Source organism: Dryobates pubescens, chromosome 1 (genome assembly GCF_014839835.1).
Source record: "Dryobates pubescens isolate bDryPub1 chromosome 1, bDryPub1.pri, whole genome shotgun sequence".
Lineage (NCBI taxonomy): Eukaryota > Metazoa > Chordata > Aves > Piciformes > Picidae > Dryobates > Dryobates pubescens.
In genome coordinates this window covers 13,180,504-13,198,333 of record NC_071612.1, presented here as the reverse complement: position 1 = coordinate 13,198,333, position 17,830 = coordinate 13,180,504, and the positions used below count along the sequence as shown (strand labels likewise).

Genomic DNA, 17,830 nt, shown 5'->3' with positions numbered 1-17,830 from the left:
AGCAACCTGATTTAGTCGAGGATGTCCCTGCTCCCTGCAGGGGAGCTGGACTAGATGACCTTTGGAGGCCTCATCCAACCCAAACCATTCTATGATTCTACAAAAGTGCTTATGAGTAGTTTCCTGCATCTCTCAAACAGAACAGTGTCTGTGCCTTCTTCCAAGTCCACAGGCCCACACCACTTCACACCTGGGCCCAAAGGCTGTTAGCCTTCCTACAAAAACCAGGGTGTTAAGGGGTGATTTGTTTTCTCATCTGTGGTGGTTTTAGGCTATGCCTTTAAAATTTTGAACATAAAAGTAGAAAACTATAAATCAATCACTATTTGGTATAAAAAGGAACACTAAAGCTAATTCTACACAATTTCATTGGAGAAAATGTCTAGTATGAGACTGGCTGTACCACAACAATTCTTTCTTTTTTCTGATCTCAGCTTGCTTCGCCCAGGAGAGATTAACCTGCTTGTGGCTGACCTTGGCTGCATTATTTGGGTTAAGTCTAACCACTGCTTTCCCTCCTCTCCTTTCGGACAGGGGGTGTGGGGGTGCAGTGGAACAGCTTCCCTGGCCTTTTTTGACCAGGGGGGGTTTCATGTTGTTTGCTAACTGTAACTATCTGTATAACATTGTAAATACTGTGCATTTTGCACATATTCATTGCATTCCATTGTAGAGTTGCAGTTTTGCTTGTAAATACAGCTGCCATTTGCTTCTAACTGAGCTGGTCTGGCAACGTTCATGTTGGGTGGGAAATTTCAACCTACCACATGATCTCAGCCTGGTCTGCTGTGGAGGTGCATGCCCAGACTTAGCCATGCCATGGAGCTGCTCCAAAGGCACACAACAGAGAGCACCTAATGCATGTGATACTCAGTCTTCAACACATGTAGAATTAGAAAGCCCTTCTTTCTCTCCCGCTGTTTGACCATACTGCCAACTTAAACACTGAACAACTAATGAGACTGATAAAAGGAAAAGAAAAAAGTTTACAAGGCTACATTTTCAAGTTTCTACACACAGCCAAAACAATCAGAAAGAATTCTCCAGTGAAAAGAATTATTTTTAATCCTCAAATAATTTCAGGCCTCCTGAAGCTGAAATGTGTGCACTGCCAATGCCTTCAAATGAAAATCCTAATCCAAAAAGCTGGCAATACTGATTGATTTATTGATTCAAGAGCCATTAATCACAGAATCACCAAGGTTGGAAGAGACCTCAAAGATCATCGAGTCCAACCTGTCACCACAGACCTCATGACTAAGCCATGGCACCAAGTGCCACATCCAATCCCCTCTTGAACACCTCCAGGGATGGTGACTCCACCACCTCCCTGGGCAGCACATTTCAATGGTGAATGACTCTCTCAGTGAAGAACTTTCTCCTCACCTCAAGGCTAAACCTCCCCTGGCACAGCTTGAGACTGTGTCCTCTTGTTCTGGTGCTGGTTGCCTGGGAGAAGAGACCAACTCCCTCCTGGCTACAATCACCCTTCAGTTGTAGAGAGCAATAAGGTATCCCCTGAGCCTCCTCTTCTCCAGGCTAAACAATCCCAGCTCCCTCAGCCTCTCCTCATAGGGCTTGTGCTCAAGGCCTCTCCCCAGCCTTGTTGCCCTTCTCTGGCCACGTTCAAGTGTCTCCATGTCCTTCTTAAACTGAGGGGCCCATAACTGGACACAGTACTCAAGTAATCAACTAATCAGTCAATCTGTATTTTTACTGAATGCTTTGCTGAATTCTTTTCAAACTTGTATTTTACTTTATATGATTGACCTTCACAGCCAAACTGATTGGTGGTTCTTTACTGATTGTCTGGAAGAAACACTGTGACAAAAGAATGATCAGCATGGGTTAAACTAAGAATAGAATAATGCCTGAAGGAATTTCCACCTGTGCTGAAAATAAACATTACATTCCCAGCTGTCTTTGAAACTTCCCTCAAATGAGGATTTCATGAGCTGCAGCCAATCCACAGTTCCACGTTTTTTACCATCATCTACACTTATTTTTGTACTGCCACAATACCCAGCCCCTCACTAGAGCTGACAGCCCCCCCCCCCAGCAGTGACAGGCTTGCAGCCACCAAGTCACTCAGAGTCTCAGCCCCAAATAGCCTCAATTCTTAGAGGTATTTCCTGGTATTAATACAACTCAAACTTGGTAACAAAGTAATACAAAAAAAAGATGCATGTCAAAATCACTTCTTGCCAATAAAGGGGAGTAGGCCATGTAACAACCCCCGAAGGACAGGCATCTCTTGCTGTAAATGCTTTGCCTGTATTGTACAAGACTGCTCTGAAATGTTTGTGGAGAATGTTAACAACAGGTTATGATACCAGTCTGAACAAAGCACACTCAAGTGAAATCTGGGCACACAACTCTTCACCTTTCTGGGAAAAAAGTGGGGTTTAGGAAATTACACTTGTGAACTGAAAGTGCTTTGAATTACTGGTTTGAGTGCTAGTCTTCAGGACTAAAAGGGCACTTGTTTATTTCAAAGTAGGAAGCTTGCCTGAATATAAAAATGCACACTAGGTGAATTTTGCAAGTATTTTTCTAGCAAATTCCTGTACTCTCTCAAAATTATACTTAAACCCCATTTATCTCACTCTTCCAAAGACCCCTGCCTGCCATATTCTCTGCAGTGTGATTAATCACTATTCAATCCCTTCAGCATGTGATAATGGTGGGTTTCTTCCCTCTGTTCTGCCCATTCTTTCACATACACAGACATGACCAAGATGTACTTTGGAAAGCCCCTGACTCAGAGCTGAGCCTGCTCCTTACATCAGAAGATCAAGAATTTATCCCTTGCTCTAGCAACCAATTCTTGGTGAGCATGGGTCAGCCACTTTGAGAACTACCTCCCCTGTAGAGAGCCAGGATACCCAAATGGGTAATTAGGGCATTCAGATTCTCTTTCAGTGCAACTATCATGGTTTTACAAGAGTAGCACTGCATAGAGTATCAATAATAAAATCATAACCGCTTAGGACATATAGTTAATGACTAATGAAATCACACATCACACTGTTCTTCAGACCATACCAGAGTGTGCCACAACACAGTCTGATCAGCCATGAGCACCTTTTCAATATTCAGGAATGTGGCAACAAACTGTTCCCTTTTATACACTCTGAATTCCTGAGTTTATTTTAGTCTGGAGTTTCACTGTATGGAAGGAGGACTGCAGCTTTGATCCTGTTAATACTGGGAACACACACAGCCCTTCACCTTATTCTAGTATCATGTCAATGATTTGCACAAATTACCCCTCTGGTCCCTAAGCCTAGGCACCACCTTGTTGGGACTGAGAGAGAGCTGACCTTTCCACTCCATTTTTTTATGCAGGCAGGTATTTTCCAGTCTGTTAGCAATGATTTAAAAAGACCAAGTAACTGGAATGTAAGGGCCAAGGGCTTGGATGCCAAGCAGCCTATGCAAGTTTTAAATAGACTTATAGAATGATTTGGGTTGGAAGGGACCTTTAATTGATGAAGCTTGCTGGACTGGAGGAAAACACTGACAATCTCTGACCCAGTCCACTTGAGAACACCTAAGCCACATTCCTATCCCAATCCTCATCAGTAGAGTCTTTAAAGTGCATGGATGATGCATTCTAAACATTTCTTATAAACTCCCTTGAACTGCATTCAGCACAATGATGAAAGAAAAACATTTGGGATAAACAAACAAATAAATACATGAAGTCCACATCTGACCACCTACCTATGCAAGTCCTGCCATCAGGCCCTAGCTGCAGTCCTGGAGAGGGACAGCGGCAGCGCACTTCCCCTTTCAGCACATCACATCCGTACTGACAGTTTGCCATCGAGCAAGAAAGGGCATCTAGGGAAAAACAATGCAATATATTTAGATGAAGACTGAGCAGTACCACAAAACTATTTTAAAAAACTTTGGGGAATTAAAATGCCTTACAGTGATGATGGAAGTGGAAAAATGCTTGTTGGAATTGACAGGTATCCATTCATGCTTTAAAGAGCAAATGCATATGCAGGAGAAATTTGCTTTCCACTTAAGGGGGAAAAAAAAATATCCCTAAAAGAACCAAAGAAAAACTCCAACTAACCAGAAAGAAACCAAACAGAACCAAACACACACACACACCCAAACAAACAAACCAACCAACCCCAAACACAACAACCAAACAACCACCAAAAAAAGAAAAAAACAACCCACAAAAAACCCAAACCACGCAAAAAGACCCCCAAAAACCCACCACCAAAAGCCTACCAAAAGAAGTGTAGCAACCTGTGCCACAGAATGCATCCCCTGCGAGGGATGTACAGCCCAGTATGTACTATACACCCTCCTGGACAGCATTGCCATTTTAAAATAGGAGCATCTTTACTTAAAGATAATTTCTCTCCCTTTCTCTCTGCCCAGACACCCAAAATAGCCACTTCTAGAGGAGCAAACAGCAAGCTGATCTCCAGAGAGATGACAGCACAATTTTATACCACTCAAACAACCAATACCTTCAGCTTTAATGATTTTACACTCATAAGGACATAACAGAGCAGAACTGCAGGTGTCTTGCTGCAATGAAAACCACAAGCAGTTGTCCTTGAAGGCCAATTAACAGTGATTTACAGCACTGAGGAATGCTTCTGAGGAAACTTGTAATAAAACTAATAAAATCAAAATATTTGGTCGTGTTTTGTTCAGCCTAATTTCATTAGGAAAAAGAATCTCATCTTGGGCAACTGCCTCACTTCCAGCAAGATTCATCTTTTACTTTGGGACTCATCTTCATTACATTACAGTTTCCCAGGACAAGTCAAGCAGGGATCTTGAGGAGCTTAAAAAAGCCAAGCAAGCAGCAAGCCTTGCCGTACTGGAGCAGGTTCCATCCGGCATGAGCATGTAGCCGTTGAGGCAGTAGCACTTGTAGCTGCCATAGGTGTTCATACAGCGGTGCTTGCACGGCCGCGGCTTCAGCCCACACTCATTCAGATCTGAGATGAAGGGAACAGGGGAAGGGGGTGGGAAAAGAAAACAGACAAAGTATGTGTGAACAAACTACTCTTTCAGGTTCCTGGAGAAAGAAGGGAAAATACGGCAATTAGCTTTTCATACACAACCCAGCTGACAGCAAGTGTGCAGAAGGTCTGGCGTGAAGCACTGTTCACCCCTCCAGCCCAGGGGTGTATTTTCCTCTGTGTCACAGACCCCTTTCAGAAATGATAGCATTAGCATTAAATTAACTGCCAACAGACACTTCATTAGGGAAAGTACAAGCTCTGGCTGCCCACCTCTTGATACTATTCATGTTGATGCCATGCCCAAGACCAGCCAGAGCTCTGGAGAAGAATGAGGGAGAAAGCAAATGTCACTGCTGCAATCACTATCAGTGCTTCTGATAGCAATTCATGCTGCAAAATTAGTTGCAGAGGAAGGTAGGAAAGTCAAAGCTAACTTCCTTTGCACAATCTCCCAGGTAAAAAGTTTTCCTTACCATCTAGAAAATACTGGGAAAACAACAGCGTCTGACATCAGTGATACTTGTCCAGGACTAGCCATGAGGGCTACTATTTCAACTTCACAATTTAATACCAAATTCATGACTAAAACTGAAAATACTCAGCCTACAATTTTCATATTGGTAGACAAGGCTTCTAACAAGAAGTAAAGCTTGAGTATTTCTTTCAGAATTCTCTTCCAAGAATATGTGTTGGTTTTATCTGAGTGGATCAGAATAATCTTTTACTTAATTTATTTGTGTACTGATGAGTAAAAATGCCAGAAAGTACTTAAACAACTGAGTTACCAACCTTCAGGTCGAGCACTGCACAATGCTGTCTGAAGTCTGTTACAGTAAGAGAGTCACTGTTAACTCCAGGAACTTTTTAAAGAGCCATCTCCACTATCAAGCACATTCTCATCAAAACTCTCCCTAACTCACACAGCAGCAAAGTACACCTTGAAGCTCCTACCATGAGGCAGGCACACAACCACTTTACAGCATGCCAGCTGAGAAGGAGCCACATGCTTTCTGTGGACTCAATGTGAAAGCAGAGTTAAGACATTACAACTAAAACCAAAATAAACCTCTGGCTAGAATGAAGTCAGCAATTCCTAACAGTGTTTATCGTTAAATCTGATATCTCCTGACCTATTTTGTTTTCCCCTTCACTGGGTCAAGGAAGCATGAGTGTCTCTTTGCATCTCCCCACCACCTTTCCCCTAACTGATGGATAAGACCATTTTTACTTCATTTTCCAAGGCCTCAGGAAGAGCAGCAGATTCAGGGATAAGAATGGACTAGATGATCTTCCAAGGTCCCTTCCAGCCCCTAACATTCTGTGATTCTACTGGTTCTACATAAAGACCTGTACGAATACGCTGATAGGTCTCTTGATCCACCTCCATGCACCCATAATCTCTAACAAGCTGTCCTTCAGAAGAGTCTGGATGTACTGCACAGGGACCTGGGAGGACTGAAACACTCCTGCTATTTCTGTGCTCTGTTTCTGTGTTTCTTGTTCCTTAAGTAAGGTCTATATTTTCAAGAACAACTTCAATCTAATATTAGCAATCAAAATATCAGCTGTAGCAACAAACGTCTTGAACAAATGCTGGTTACTTATCAAGTCTGCATTTCAAGCAACATCTACAAAGACATCACAGTATAAATGTCTATGCATCAAAAGAGAAGAGAAGAGCAGAAACAGCCACAAGAAAATTGGAAACTAAGCCATACAAACTCAGAGAGTAATAAAAATAACATTTTAACATCATTTTTCTTGTCAATAAAATGTCATCAATTTCTTTTAGTCACTTCTAGTCACACACTGGAGTTTAAAATATAAAGCCCAAGGTCCAGAAATCCCTTTAATTTCTCCATGGGAATGTCCACTCACTCTCCTGCACTTGTGTGGTGGGTTTACGCCCACCCTAACAAATCAAAACAAAACAGCGGGGAGGGCTTGCGGGTGCTTTGCCCTCCCTGCAGGGCATTTTCCCCGTGGGAAACTGAGTCTGTTCCACTCCCCCATCCCTGCCCAGATAGGGTATAAAAAGCAGGACATTGCAGTCATTAGGCCTCCTTTTTGGCTCCTGCCTCTTCTGGACAAGAGCTACTTGCAGCTTTCCTGCTCTTCTGCCACGTGGTTGGGCCTGATCCTTCTCCCTGCTGCCTCCATGCCTCTTCAGAGAGAGAGACTGGGTTTGTATTCTTGTTTTTTTTTCCCCCCTCTCATCCACCCTCGTTCCTTGCCCTTGTGAACTTTACCTGTTATTGTTATATATATATTGTTTAAAGAAAACTCTTTACCTCTCTGCTTCCAGGCTGACTCCAAATTATTGCCTGATGGATTTGCTCCTTCCCTTTCCTTTTTTCCCCCCCCCCTCTCTTGGGAAGGAGGAGCAGGGGAGAGATTCTCAGCCTTGCCCCCATCTGAGCTCTTAACTCCCAGTTAAGGCTCAAACCACTACAACTTGAGAATGTCATTGTTCAGCCACTGAAATTCCCATTTTGCCTACAATTGTCCAATCAGTGCAAAACTCGCGTTCTTAATTTCAGCATAACCTCAGGCACTCCAGCACACAGCTCAGCAGACTGACGCTTTCGAGTGCTGGGGAAGCAGGTCTGTAGCAGAAGCGCAGGCTGCTGAGCGCAAGTATTTCATTTTTGAAACAAGTTAAATGCAAATGTGAATGCAAGGAAAGGACAAGAATGCTATGCTGGCAAATCCAGATGTGACTTGTTTGAGCATTGTGTGGCGCCACACAGGATCTTGAATAATGACCGACTGCAGCGGGCACTCAACAATGGGGCGCTTATTCCTAGGAAGATGTGATACACTCTGCTTTCTGCTTTAATTAGCTCCTGCAGAAGACTCCAGCAGTCAGACCTTGTCTTCCTTTCTTTTGCCTATTAGCTGACTGGGAACAGGCCACACAGAGGTCAAATGTTCCATATCAAATTTACTCAGAATTTAAAAACAGAAAAGCAGGGACCAGAAACAAAGTACAAAAATCAAACTGCTGTCACCACACAACAAACAATAGATCAGCTTTCGTTTCTAGCAACTACCATCACACTACCGTGGTAAACTCATGACGGATTTGTAGCACCCTAATAGAGTTCTGTTCCTGTCCCTTTGAATAATCAACAGCTGCCAAAACCAGAAGTTAACAATGCTCATTTTCTTCAACTTCAAACTTTATGTAAATCAGTTTTGCCTTTACTTAACCTGATAAACAAGTTCCATTGCACCCACAACAGAACTCAGAACCACATAAAAAGTGCTAGCCCTGAGAGAAGAGCAGAGGAACCAAAAAGAAGGCAAGTTATAACCAGAAGTACAGTGGAGAGTGAGGTCTTTTCAGAATCCAGGCACACAGCATCAAGGAAATGCAACCAGTTACCTGCTCTGCATGCTAATGATGCTGCAGGTTCAGCTTTTGCATCAAAGCCAATGGTCTATCAAGCCTTCAACCCCCTGGCAAGAAGTTGTATTACTGTTTCAAGCAGTGCAGGCAGAAGGAGCACACCACCTGAAATTCAGGTCCATCTCACCCCTTGGTGCTATATTTCTTGCGTGATGATCCAGAGGGTGAAACAGAAGTGCTTTGCTCCTCTGACCAGGTGGACTTGTATATAGCTGCTCCTCTTCACAGGATGGGAAGAAATTAATCAAAATGAAATTACCAAATTAATCAAAATTAAATTACCAAACCTTTGAAATATGCATTACTCCATCATCCAAATATAAATAAACAGATTAAAAGTGTCTACATAATATCTGTCTCAAGTGCTGGCAGAAATTGCATTGCAAAAAAAGGAAAGTAGCAAACTTTGCACCACCTTCCTGGAACAAAGTAAGAGGACAGCAAGTTACAGAAAAGTGGCCTTTTTACACCTTTGCCTAAAGACAATCTTTCCCAGACACATGAAATTAACTTGCATGTGCTTTAGATGGCTGGCAAAACCCACAAGTTCCCAACTGTTTGTATTTTACTGTAGGCACTGGTCTCACTGAAGAGCAGGTATCAATCTTCTGATGAAGACATTTTGAAAGCAACATTAGTACTGGGTTTACTGTATAAATTAGAGAGCTGGCACAGGGTACTTTACAGTTGCTCAGGTTTTTTTTTCACTGCTTACAACTGTAAACTTGGGTTCAAAGAGCTAGAAAGGGAAACACTGAAGCCACTCAAGAGATTTGAATACTGTGAGGGTTAGCACTTCTGCAAAGTCACTGCAATTTAATTGATGATAGCAACATACTAGAAGAAGTAGAAGCTAATCCTGAATTCTAAGTGACCCAAAGTAAGAGCTACTAGATAAGGTCCAACTAGAAAAGGACAAACATCCAAGCATCATCGCACAGGCAGTGTTCAACAGTCCTGCTGTAAGGCTGGGTTCTTCTTTTGGACTGGTGCCTGGACTACAGCTTGATCCACGAGGTCTGTGAATGGAGGAGTTGTAAAGCCTGTTTATTAGCCTGCTGTATTCAAAGAATGCCTTTCAGCAGGAAGCTGAGCATACTTTGCAGCGCAGCTCTATTCACATATCCTAGAAAGACTTCCATCATTTCTTCTGCCAACACCATTAATTTCTGTTACTACCAATTACTATTCCAGAACAGAAATGAGAAACACAGCCCATCGACTGAACAGGGCAGGGGCTATATTAAGGTAAAATAGCACAGGCCACACTTATCCTGTGCAATATGAATTCTCCCCCAGCAAAACCAGACTGCATTCACTATGCACTTCCAGGTCTCATCCTAACACAGAATCAGCATATGGGAGGTACAGAGACGCTGACCCCAGGAGCAGCTCAAGTGTCTCACCATGTAATGAAATAGGTACAGGCTACAGTCACCCAAACTGGTATACATTTGGGACATCACAATCAGCAGGCATCTCAGAAACCTCACGCACAGCTGCATGGCAATCTTGCCATCAATACCACCAGAACATTTGATCAATACTTCCCAAAAGGCTTCCTTCCATCATTTATCACCATTTTTCCCCTTTCCCTTTTCCTTCCTTTTAGTGGAAAGTGAATAGATTATTTCAATACTGCAGCTTCCAGAAATGTACACAGCACTCATTTGATATTGTTAATTAATGCATATAAAAACTGTTATATGTACATAGAAAAACTCTTAGTTCACAGCACTGTTTTCTAAAACAGTTCCAGACTGACCTAAACAGGTGTGGAGTAACAAAATCATAACAATCCATCCTCTAAAAATGTCAGCCCAGAGTAAAGGGAAAAGGAGACACAAAAATCTGAAGCTGCATTAAAAGAAGCACAGCCAGATCCAGAAAGATGATTCTGCCACTTTACTCTGTTCTGGTAAGACCTCACCTGAATTACTGCATCCAGCCCTGGAGCTCTCAACACAGGAAGAATATGGACCTGACATGAGTGGATCCAGAGGAGGGCCATGAAGATGACCAGAGGGCTGGAGCACCTCTCCTACTAGGACAGGCTGAGAGAGCTGAGGTTGTTCAGCCTGGAGAAAAAAGGTGCCAGAAGACCTAAAAATGACTTTCCAGTACCTGAAGGGGGCCTGCAAGAAGGCTGGAGAGGGACTGTTTACAAAGGCCTGCAGTGATAGGACAAGGGGCAGTGGTTTGACATTAGAGAAGAGTAGATTTAGATCAGATGTTAGGAGCAAGTTCTTTGCCATGAGGGTGGTGGAACACTTGAACTGCCCAGGGAGGTAGCTGAGGCTCCATTTCGTGAGATATTCAACAAGGCTCTGAGCAACCTGAAGTACTGGAGGATGTCCCTGCTCACTGCAGGGGAGTGGGGCTAGATGACTTTTGGTGGCCCCTTCCAACCCAAACCATTCTATTATAGAATAAATGAAGCTTAAAACAAAACTGAAAAATACAACGTTCATTTCCACACCAGTGCAGGAAAGATTAGTAAATCTGAAAACAAATACATACCTATTGTAAAAGAAAACAGCTCACTCTCAAATCAACATGTCAAAAGAAGTCTGGCAAACTTCATGGTACATTTCTGAACAACATAGTTCTGAATGTCACACTTTTCTACCCTACTTCCTCGTCACTCTCAGAAAACCTACACACTTTTTACATAGGCTGGAAAATAGAACGGCCTTATTGTGTCTTTCTGAACATGTCTTGGGCATCAAAATCTGATAAATCACATGCTATAATTGGTTTATACTCTATGATTTTATACCATCGTGTGTTTTTGAGGTAATTTTTGGGAAAAAAACCCAGTGAAACTACTGATAGTTCATTAAGAGAATACTTCATGTTTCCAGTTCTCCAGGACATGTTACAATGTATTGCTACCTAGCTACTTCAGGATTAGAAACAAAACCAAGAGTGTATGAATGAGAATTGGTTTAGCAAGTATTATTTCACTATCCAAACTTGAATATTGTGACTTTATGAGATAGCATGCTTGACCACAGCATCTAAATAATTTGATTCAGACCCAGGAGAGCATGTAAATACACACTTTCCATTCATCTTGCTGTCCTCATCTGAACGAAAGCAATGTTTCCCTGTGTTACCCCACTGCCTTTGGCATTCTCTCTACCAGTGGCAGTCTCAATATCAGAATAGCACAGCAGTAACCAACCTAGGATATGAGTTAATTCCCCTATAAATGCAAGTGACACACAGAGCATTTGTGGGAGGGGAGGAAAATTCTCTTCATTGGACTTCACTTCCTTACCTTGGTTGCAAGTTTTTCCAGTGTATCCTGGGTGGCACTTACACTTGTTTGGCCCAATGCATTCACCATGTTTGCATCCTGGCTGGCATATAGCTGCAAAGAGAGGAATACTCCTTATTCTTCCACTTCAGTTACAGTTGGCAGTGCTTTATATTAAAACAAATGGCAAGGACCCAACCAACAGCAGCATTTACATTAGCCCCTTCAGCATCATTACATGCTTCAGTTGCCACTGTTTAAACACCAGGTGCACTTGCAAAAATCACCACCACTCCATTACGTGTGGGAGGAGTGAGATACTTGTTAGTGCTCCATTTTGCACACTACATCCTGCTGTTTCTGGCATATGGAACCCTTTTGATACCTACCCCACAAGTAGGCAATAGCCTTCCCTTGCTCTATGTATGCATGTACTATCATGTCATTAAATTGGGTAAACCTGGAGTACACCCCAGCTGTACAGAAAATGTGCACATCAGTGGCACTGGAGACATCCACACAAACCTATAGCTCAGTCCCTGGTTAAGTAGTAGCAGAAATTCAGTTTTTCTCTAGGACTATAAGGCAACCCTCTTTACCCCCTTACTAGGCTGTGTTTTCCCTTTCAGATGTCTGGATTCTGGTATGGGAATTCTTTTCTTTTTTGGTTTGGGGTTTTATTTGGTCAGGGTGGTTGTGTTTGTTTGCGGGTTTTTAGCTGCTTGGCTGGCTGTCATTTTTTGGTTTTGTTTTGCTGATTGTTTGTGTTGTGTGTTCTTCTTTTCCTTTTGGTGGAAAAAAAGGACTGGGTAGCAGTAACCCAGAGTGCAACATGCTGTTTTATCAATGCACACAACCAAGTCACTTCTACTCAGTGCATTTCAAGCATTTATTACCCAACCTGCTGTACATAGAATACACCAGGTTGGAAGAGACCTTCAAGATCATCACGTCCAACCCATCAACCAATCCAACACCACCTAAACAACTAACCCATGGCACCAAGCACCCCATCAAGTCTCCTCCTGAACACCTTCAATGATGGCAACTCCACCACCTCCCCAGGCAGCCCATTCCAATGGGCAATCACTCTTTCTGTATAGAACTTCTTCTTAACATCCAACCTAAACCTCCCCTGGCGCAGCCTGAGACTGTGTCCTCTTGTTCTGGTACTGCTTGCCTGGGAGAAGAGACCAACATCTGTCTGTCTACAACCTCCCTTCAGCTAGTTATAGAGAGTAATAAGGTCACCCCTGAGTCTCCTCTTCTCCAGGCTAAGCAACCCCAGATCCCTCAGCCTCTCCTCATAGGGCTTGTGTTCCAAACCCCTCACCAACTTTGTTGCCCTTCTCTGGACACACTCCAGCAAGTCAACATCCTTCCTAAACTGAGGAGCCCAGAACTGGACACAGTACTCGAGGTGCGGCCTAACCAGTGCAGTGTACAGGGGCAGAATGACCTCCCTGCTCCTGCTGGCCATACTGTTCCTGATGCAGGCCAGGATGCCATTGGCCCTCCTGGCTGCCTGGGCACACTGCAGGTTCATGTTCAGTCTACCATCAACCAGCACCCCCAGGTCCCTCTCAGCCTGACTGCTCTCCAGCCACTCTGACCCCAGCCTGTAGCTCTGCATGGGGTTGTTGTGGCCAATGTGCAGAACCTGGCACTTGGATGTGTTCAATCTCATGCCGTTGGACTCTGCCCATCTGTCCAGCCTGTCGAGGTCCCTCTGCAGAGCCTCTCTACCCTCCAGCAGATCAACTCCTGCCCCCAGCTTGGTGTCATCAGCAAATTTACTGATGATGGACTCAATGCCCTCATCCAGATCATCAATAAAGATGTTAAAGAGCACAGGGCCCAGCACTGATCCCTGGGACACGCCACTGGTGACTGGCCGCCAGCTGGATGTGGCACCATTCACCACCACTCTCTGGGCTCGGCCCTCCAGCCAGTTCCTAACCCAATGCAGAACTCCAGGAAAAAAAAGTTAGGAAGCCATTTTTTGGCATCTCTCTCAATATCACACAGATAAAATTGGTAAATAACAATTTCAAAATGTCAATAATAAAACAAGCATTGCTTTTGAAGACATAAAAATCATTTATGCACAAACATATTTCTACTGATGTAGGATTAGCCAACAGGAATATCATCAGGGTACAAGGAATCCTCTATAACTCTGGAAACCATTTTTTCAGATGAAAATCTTAAATAACATTTCCAAATCTATTTTGCTAGTAATGTCCATTCCTTGATCTACTATTTCAACCTACTGGAGAACTCAGGTACTTACTATGGTCTAAAATTTTATCACTGGGGAACAAAACACAGATGCAAAATTCTGGTGAGCTTACTGTTTAAGAAGGATACAAATTAGACTGAAATCAGAGGTGATGCAATTTTAATACTGTAATCAGGATTTACCATTTACCCCAGCTTTTTAAGTTCATTTTCCAAACTAACAGTAATGTTTTGAATTGGTGAAGTGACTGACTAGATCCAGCTGTAACATTAATCGGTGTGACAACAGACTTTATCACAAAACTAGATGTATGAAGGATGCAATTTAACAGAAATTTCTCAGAAGACACTCAAAAACATAGCTTGTGTTCTAGCCAAGCTGGACAAGAGGGTTGAATTAAACAAAACAAAAACAGAAACAAGATTAGTTTTGGTTGTGGAAGACCTATGTAGAGTCATAAAACCATAGAATTGTTAGGCTTGGAAGTGACCTCAAGGATCATCTAGTTCCAAACCCCTTGCCATGGGCAGGGACACCTCACACTAGATCAGGTTGCTCAGAGCCACATCCAGCCCAGCCTTAAAAACCTCAAGGGATGAGCCTTCCACCACCTCGCTGGGCAATCTGTTTCAGTGTTTCACCACCCTCATGGTGAAGAGCTCCTTCCTAACATCCAATCTGAATCTACCCATTTCTATTTTTGTTCCATCCCCCTAGTCCTATCATTACCTGACACTCTAAAAAGTCCCTCCCCAGCTTTCTTGTAGGCCCCCTTCAGATACTGGAAGGCCACAACAAGGTCTCCTCAGAGCCTTCCCTTCTCCAGACTGAACAGCCCCAACTCTCTCGGTCTGTCCCCACAGGAGAGGAGTTCTAGCCCTCTGGTCATCCTCATGGCCCTTCTCTGGACACACTCCAGGACATCCACATCTTTCTTGTAACAGGGGCTCCAGAACTGGATACAGTACTCCAGGTGGGGTCTCAGCAGAGTAGAGGGGGAGAATCATCTCCCTTCTACCTGCTGGCTGTGCTTCTCTTGACGCAGCCCAGGATGCGATTTTCTTTCTGGGCTGCAAGTGCACACTGCTGGCTCATGCTGAGCTTCCCATCCACTAGCATACAAATATATTCCTGATGTTCTAAATCTTTTCCATGAGATTCAAAGCATCCAGAAACAGCAACTCCAACAAATGCTCCACACAGAAGTAGCTGGTAATGTAGAAGGACTTTGCTGCAGTTCTAGGACTGCATTTGTCCTTTATTATCAAGGTATTTTTATTTAAACATTACATATGTGGCCAGTGACATCCCTGAGAACTTAAAACCTTGTTATAAATCTACAGCACTGCTCTTGACAGATCTTCCTAACATGATGGTGCAGCCTGGTTTGGAAAACTGTCTTACAAAATGTTTCAAAAGGCAACAGAGAGGGATGTTTCAAGTTAATGCAAGAGTCTTTTTGGTCAATAAACACTGTCCAGAAACAAAGAAATGGGATTCAGATTTAAAAAATAAAAAATATCTCTTCATTAAAATGCTAAGGGGCTGCTTAGACTACTGAAAGGCATATTTCAAAAAGCATATGCTTAGGGAAATCCTGTTTATTAGAATATATTCTGGGCACTTCGACTACTTAACTATTATGAACACAAAAGAAAAATGCTTTGCAGGAAGCTTACCAACATCTGCAGCTCAGCCAGCACCACAGGTACATCCCACAGCACTTCCCATCAGGAATCAAGCCTCTCACCAGGTACTTTGTATACTGCCCCATGAACCTGAATGGGGCTTTGCATGCTGCTCAGGACTTCAGAAGTAAACGGCATTCAGCCAAATCTGCACATGCTGGCATTCCACCAGCAACATCTGTACACTCTTCCCACTCCACCAGTCGCCAGCCCTTCAGAGGTGGGTTGGCTAAGGCTCTGTCATCTGCAGCCTCTCCAAATACTCCCTTCCCCAAGGGAGGAGCTGCCCCTATACAGCAGCAGAGATACACTTACTGACTCCAGAAGGGTTCCATTGAACATAGTCAACAATGAGATCCAGGTATAAAAATAAGCTTGAGCCTGACTTTCAGCATTTTGTTTATTAGCAAGCCATGATTCCAGCTGTGTGGTATGAGCCTGGGCATACATCATCTATGCCTATGCAACTGGCTTTTTTTTACTTTGAATTTTCCACTCTATTTATTTTCTTGCAAAATTCCAGACAGAACAGATTAGACTATTTCAGTTGCTCTGCTCTCACACACAGAGAACTCATCCTGTTTGCCTTTTCTCTTTTTTTAACACCATTAGACTCGTAAGTACTGAGGAAGAAAGTCTCCCCCAACTAATATTCTTTACATCTTGACAACTGAAAAAATTCCCCCACAATCAACCACAACATCCAACAGAACATAATTTCCCTCCAATTAACTCATATTTACCATGACTGAAACAAGCCATGTCCATGGACTTCAGCCTGCTGCTATGTAACACTCACTTCCTTACTCAGCAAGAAGCAAATGTAGACAGTGTAGAGTTACAGCAGGCTGAGAGAGTCGCTCTCTTCCACGCTTAGGGCAATGAAGTCCAACAGATAAGAGTCAGGAAAGCTTGCCAAAAAGAAGCAAAACCTTTTTTCTCTTTATAACAATAGTTGTTTTAAGCACGAGTTAAGAGTACACTTGTATAGACAAGTGCCACTAAACCTAAGTTTGCTAATTTATTGTTGAATCGACATCAACAAAGGCCTACCACTTCTCCAAGGTTTCCTCTCTGAAAGCCTGCACTCCCATCAGGCAGCAGGGTGGACTGAGGCAGGCAGAAACAAATCCTAATCACAGTTATTTTCATCTTTAGCTACTTATTTATCTAGGCCATAGAAGAAACTGCAACTAAACTTTCAATTGAATTTTGTTGCCCAATTCATTCAAGAGACATCTGCAAGTAAATTCTGGTCTCGTGATTATTCAGTTTGATTGTTTTGCATTCTTGGGGACGGTGCCAGATGTGGAGGCTTGCCCTGTCTCAGCTCCCACCAACCACAATGGAATCAAGGAGGTATCCTAAAGCCCTTTATCTGGCCATAAACCTAACAGGGTACCTATTTTAAAGGTAGGCAAAACTACCTCTTCCTCTACAGTAAGTTGGTGACTGTGACGTTTTAAGTCTTGCTTAAACTTCAGGAAAAGTTAAACTTCCTGTAAAAATAACTCAAAGAACTGACACATTAATTAATGGATTTGGTTTAGGGTTGGGATTTTTTTTCCAAGTGTGGGAGAGAGGGAGAAGGAATTTCTGGTCCAGTGCACATGCTGCTAGCATGTGTTATGATTTTGTAAAAGCCAGAAGCCACCAATCTTCCCAGCAGCTACCAGCTGCTAAAGCTGTCTAAACACAATTCAAATCATTCTTAATTATTATGCTTTAATTGTGTAAATACAATAAATGAAAAACACATTAAATAAATTAATTAAGGGTGGGGTAGGGTGTTGGTTGTTGGTTTTTTATCTGTATTTTCTCCCTGCAGAACTGCTTTGGAGGTCCTCCTCAGGTTTTGTCAGTTGCTCTGCACTAAGCTTCCCACCTTCTGAGGGCATGGGTGACTACAGCATGCTGTCCCCTCTATTCCTTCTCATCTAGAATTAACAGTAAAGACCTATTCCTTAATTACCAAATACTGTTTTGTGAGGTCCCTCCCAATCAGATGGTTCTACTGCCTGGTTTCTACCTGCCTAACTCCTCCTCCTCATTTGTGGTCAGCAATGGAAATACCTGAGCTTTCTCAGTCGAGTATGTCTACCAACTTAACTCTTTTCTGGCTTTCCAACACTCCTAGCCACATCTTTCACCAGAACAGCCTTAAGTATAATTCTGTGCCCTCGAAGTCTTTAAATTGCTCTTTCTGCATCCCTCCACTCAAAT

At 43.0% G+C, this 17,830-nt stretch overlaps 1 protein-coding gene across 2 annotated transcripts in view; it reads right to left on the bottom strand.

Moving 5' to 3' along the window:
• Positions 1–17,830, bottom strand: part of NPNT (nephronectin) — a 52,588-nt gene that overhangs the window by 20,949 nt on the left and 13,809 nt on the right. For both annotated transcript variants that reach the window (XM_054161602.1, XM_054161594.1), the window contains 3 exons: positions 11,699–11,791; positions 4,857–4,976; positions 3,727–3,846 (listed from right to left, as the gene is read on the bottom strand). In XM_054161602.1, the coding sequence (XP_054017577.1) occupies positions 3,727–3,846; positions 4,857–4,976; positions 11,699–11,791 (333 nt within the window). The remainder of the gene's footprint in view (positions 1–3,726; positions 3,847–4,856; positions 4,977–11,698; positions 11,792–17,830) is intronic.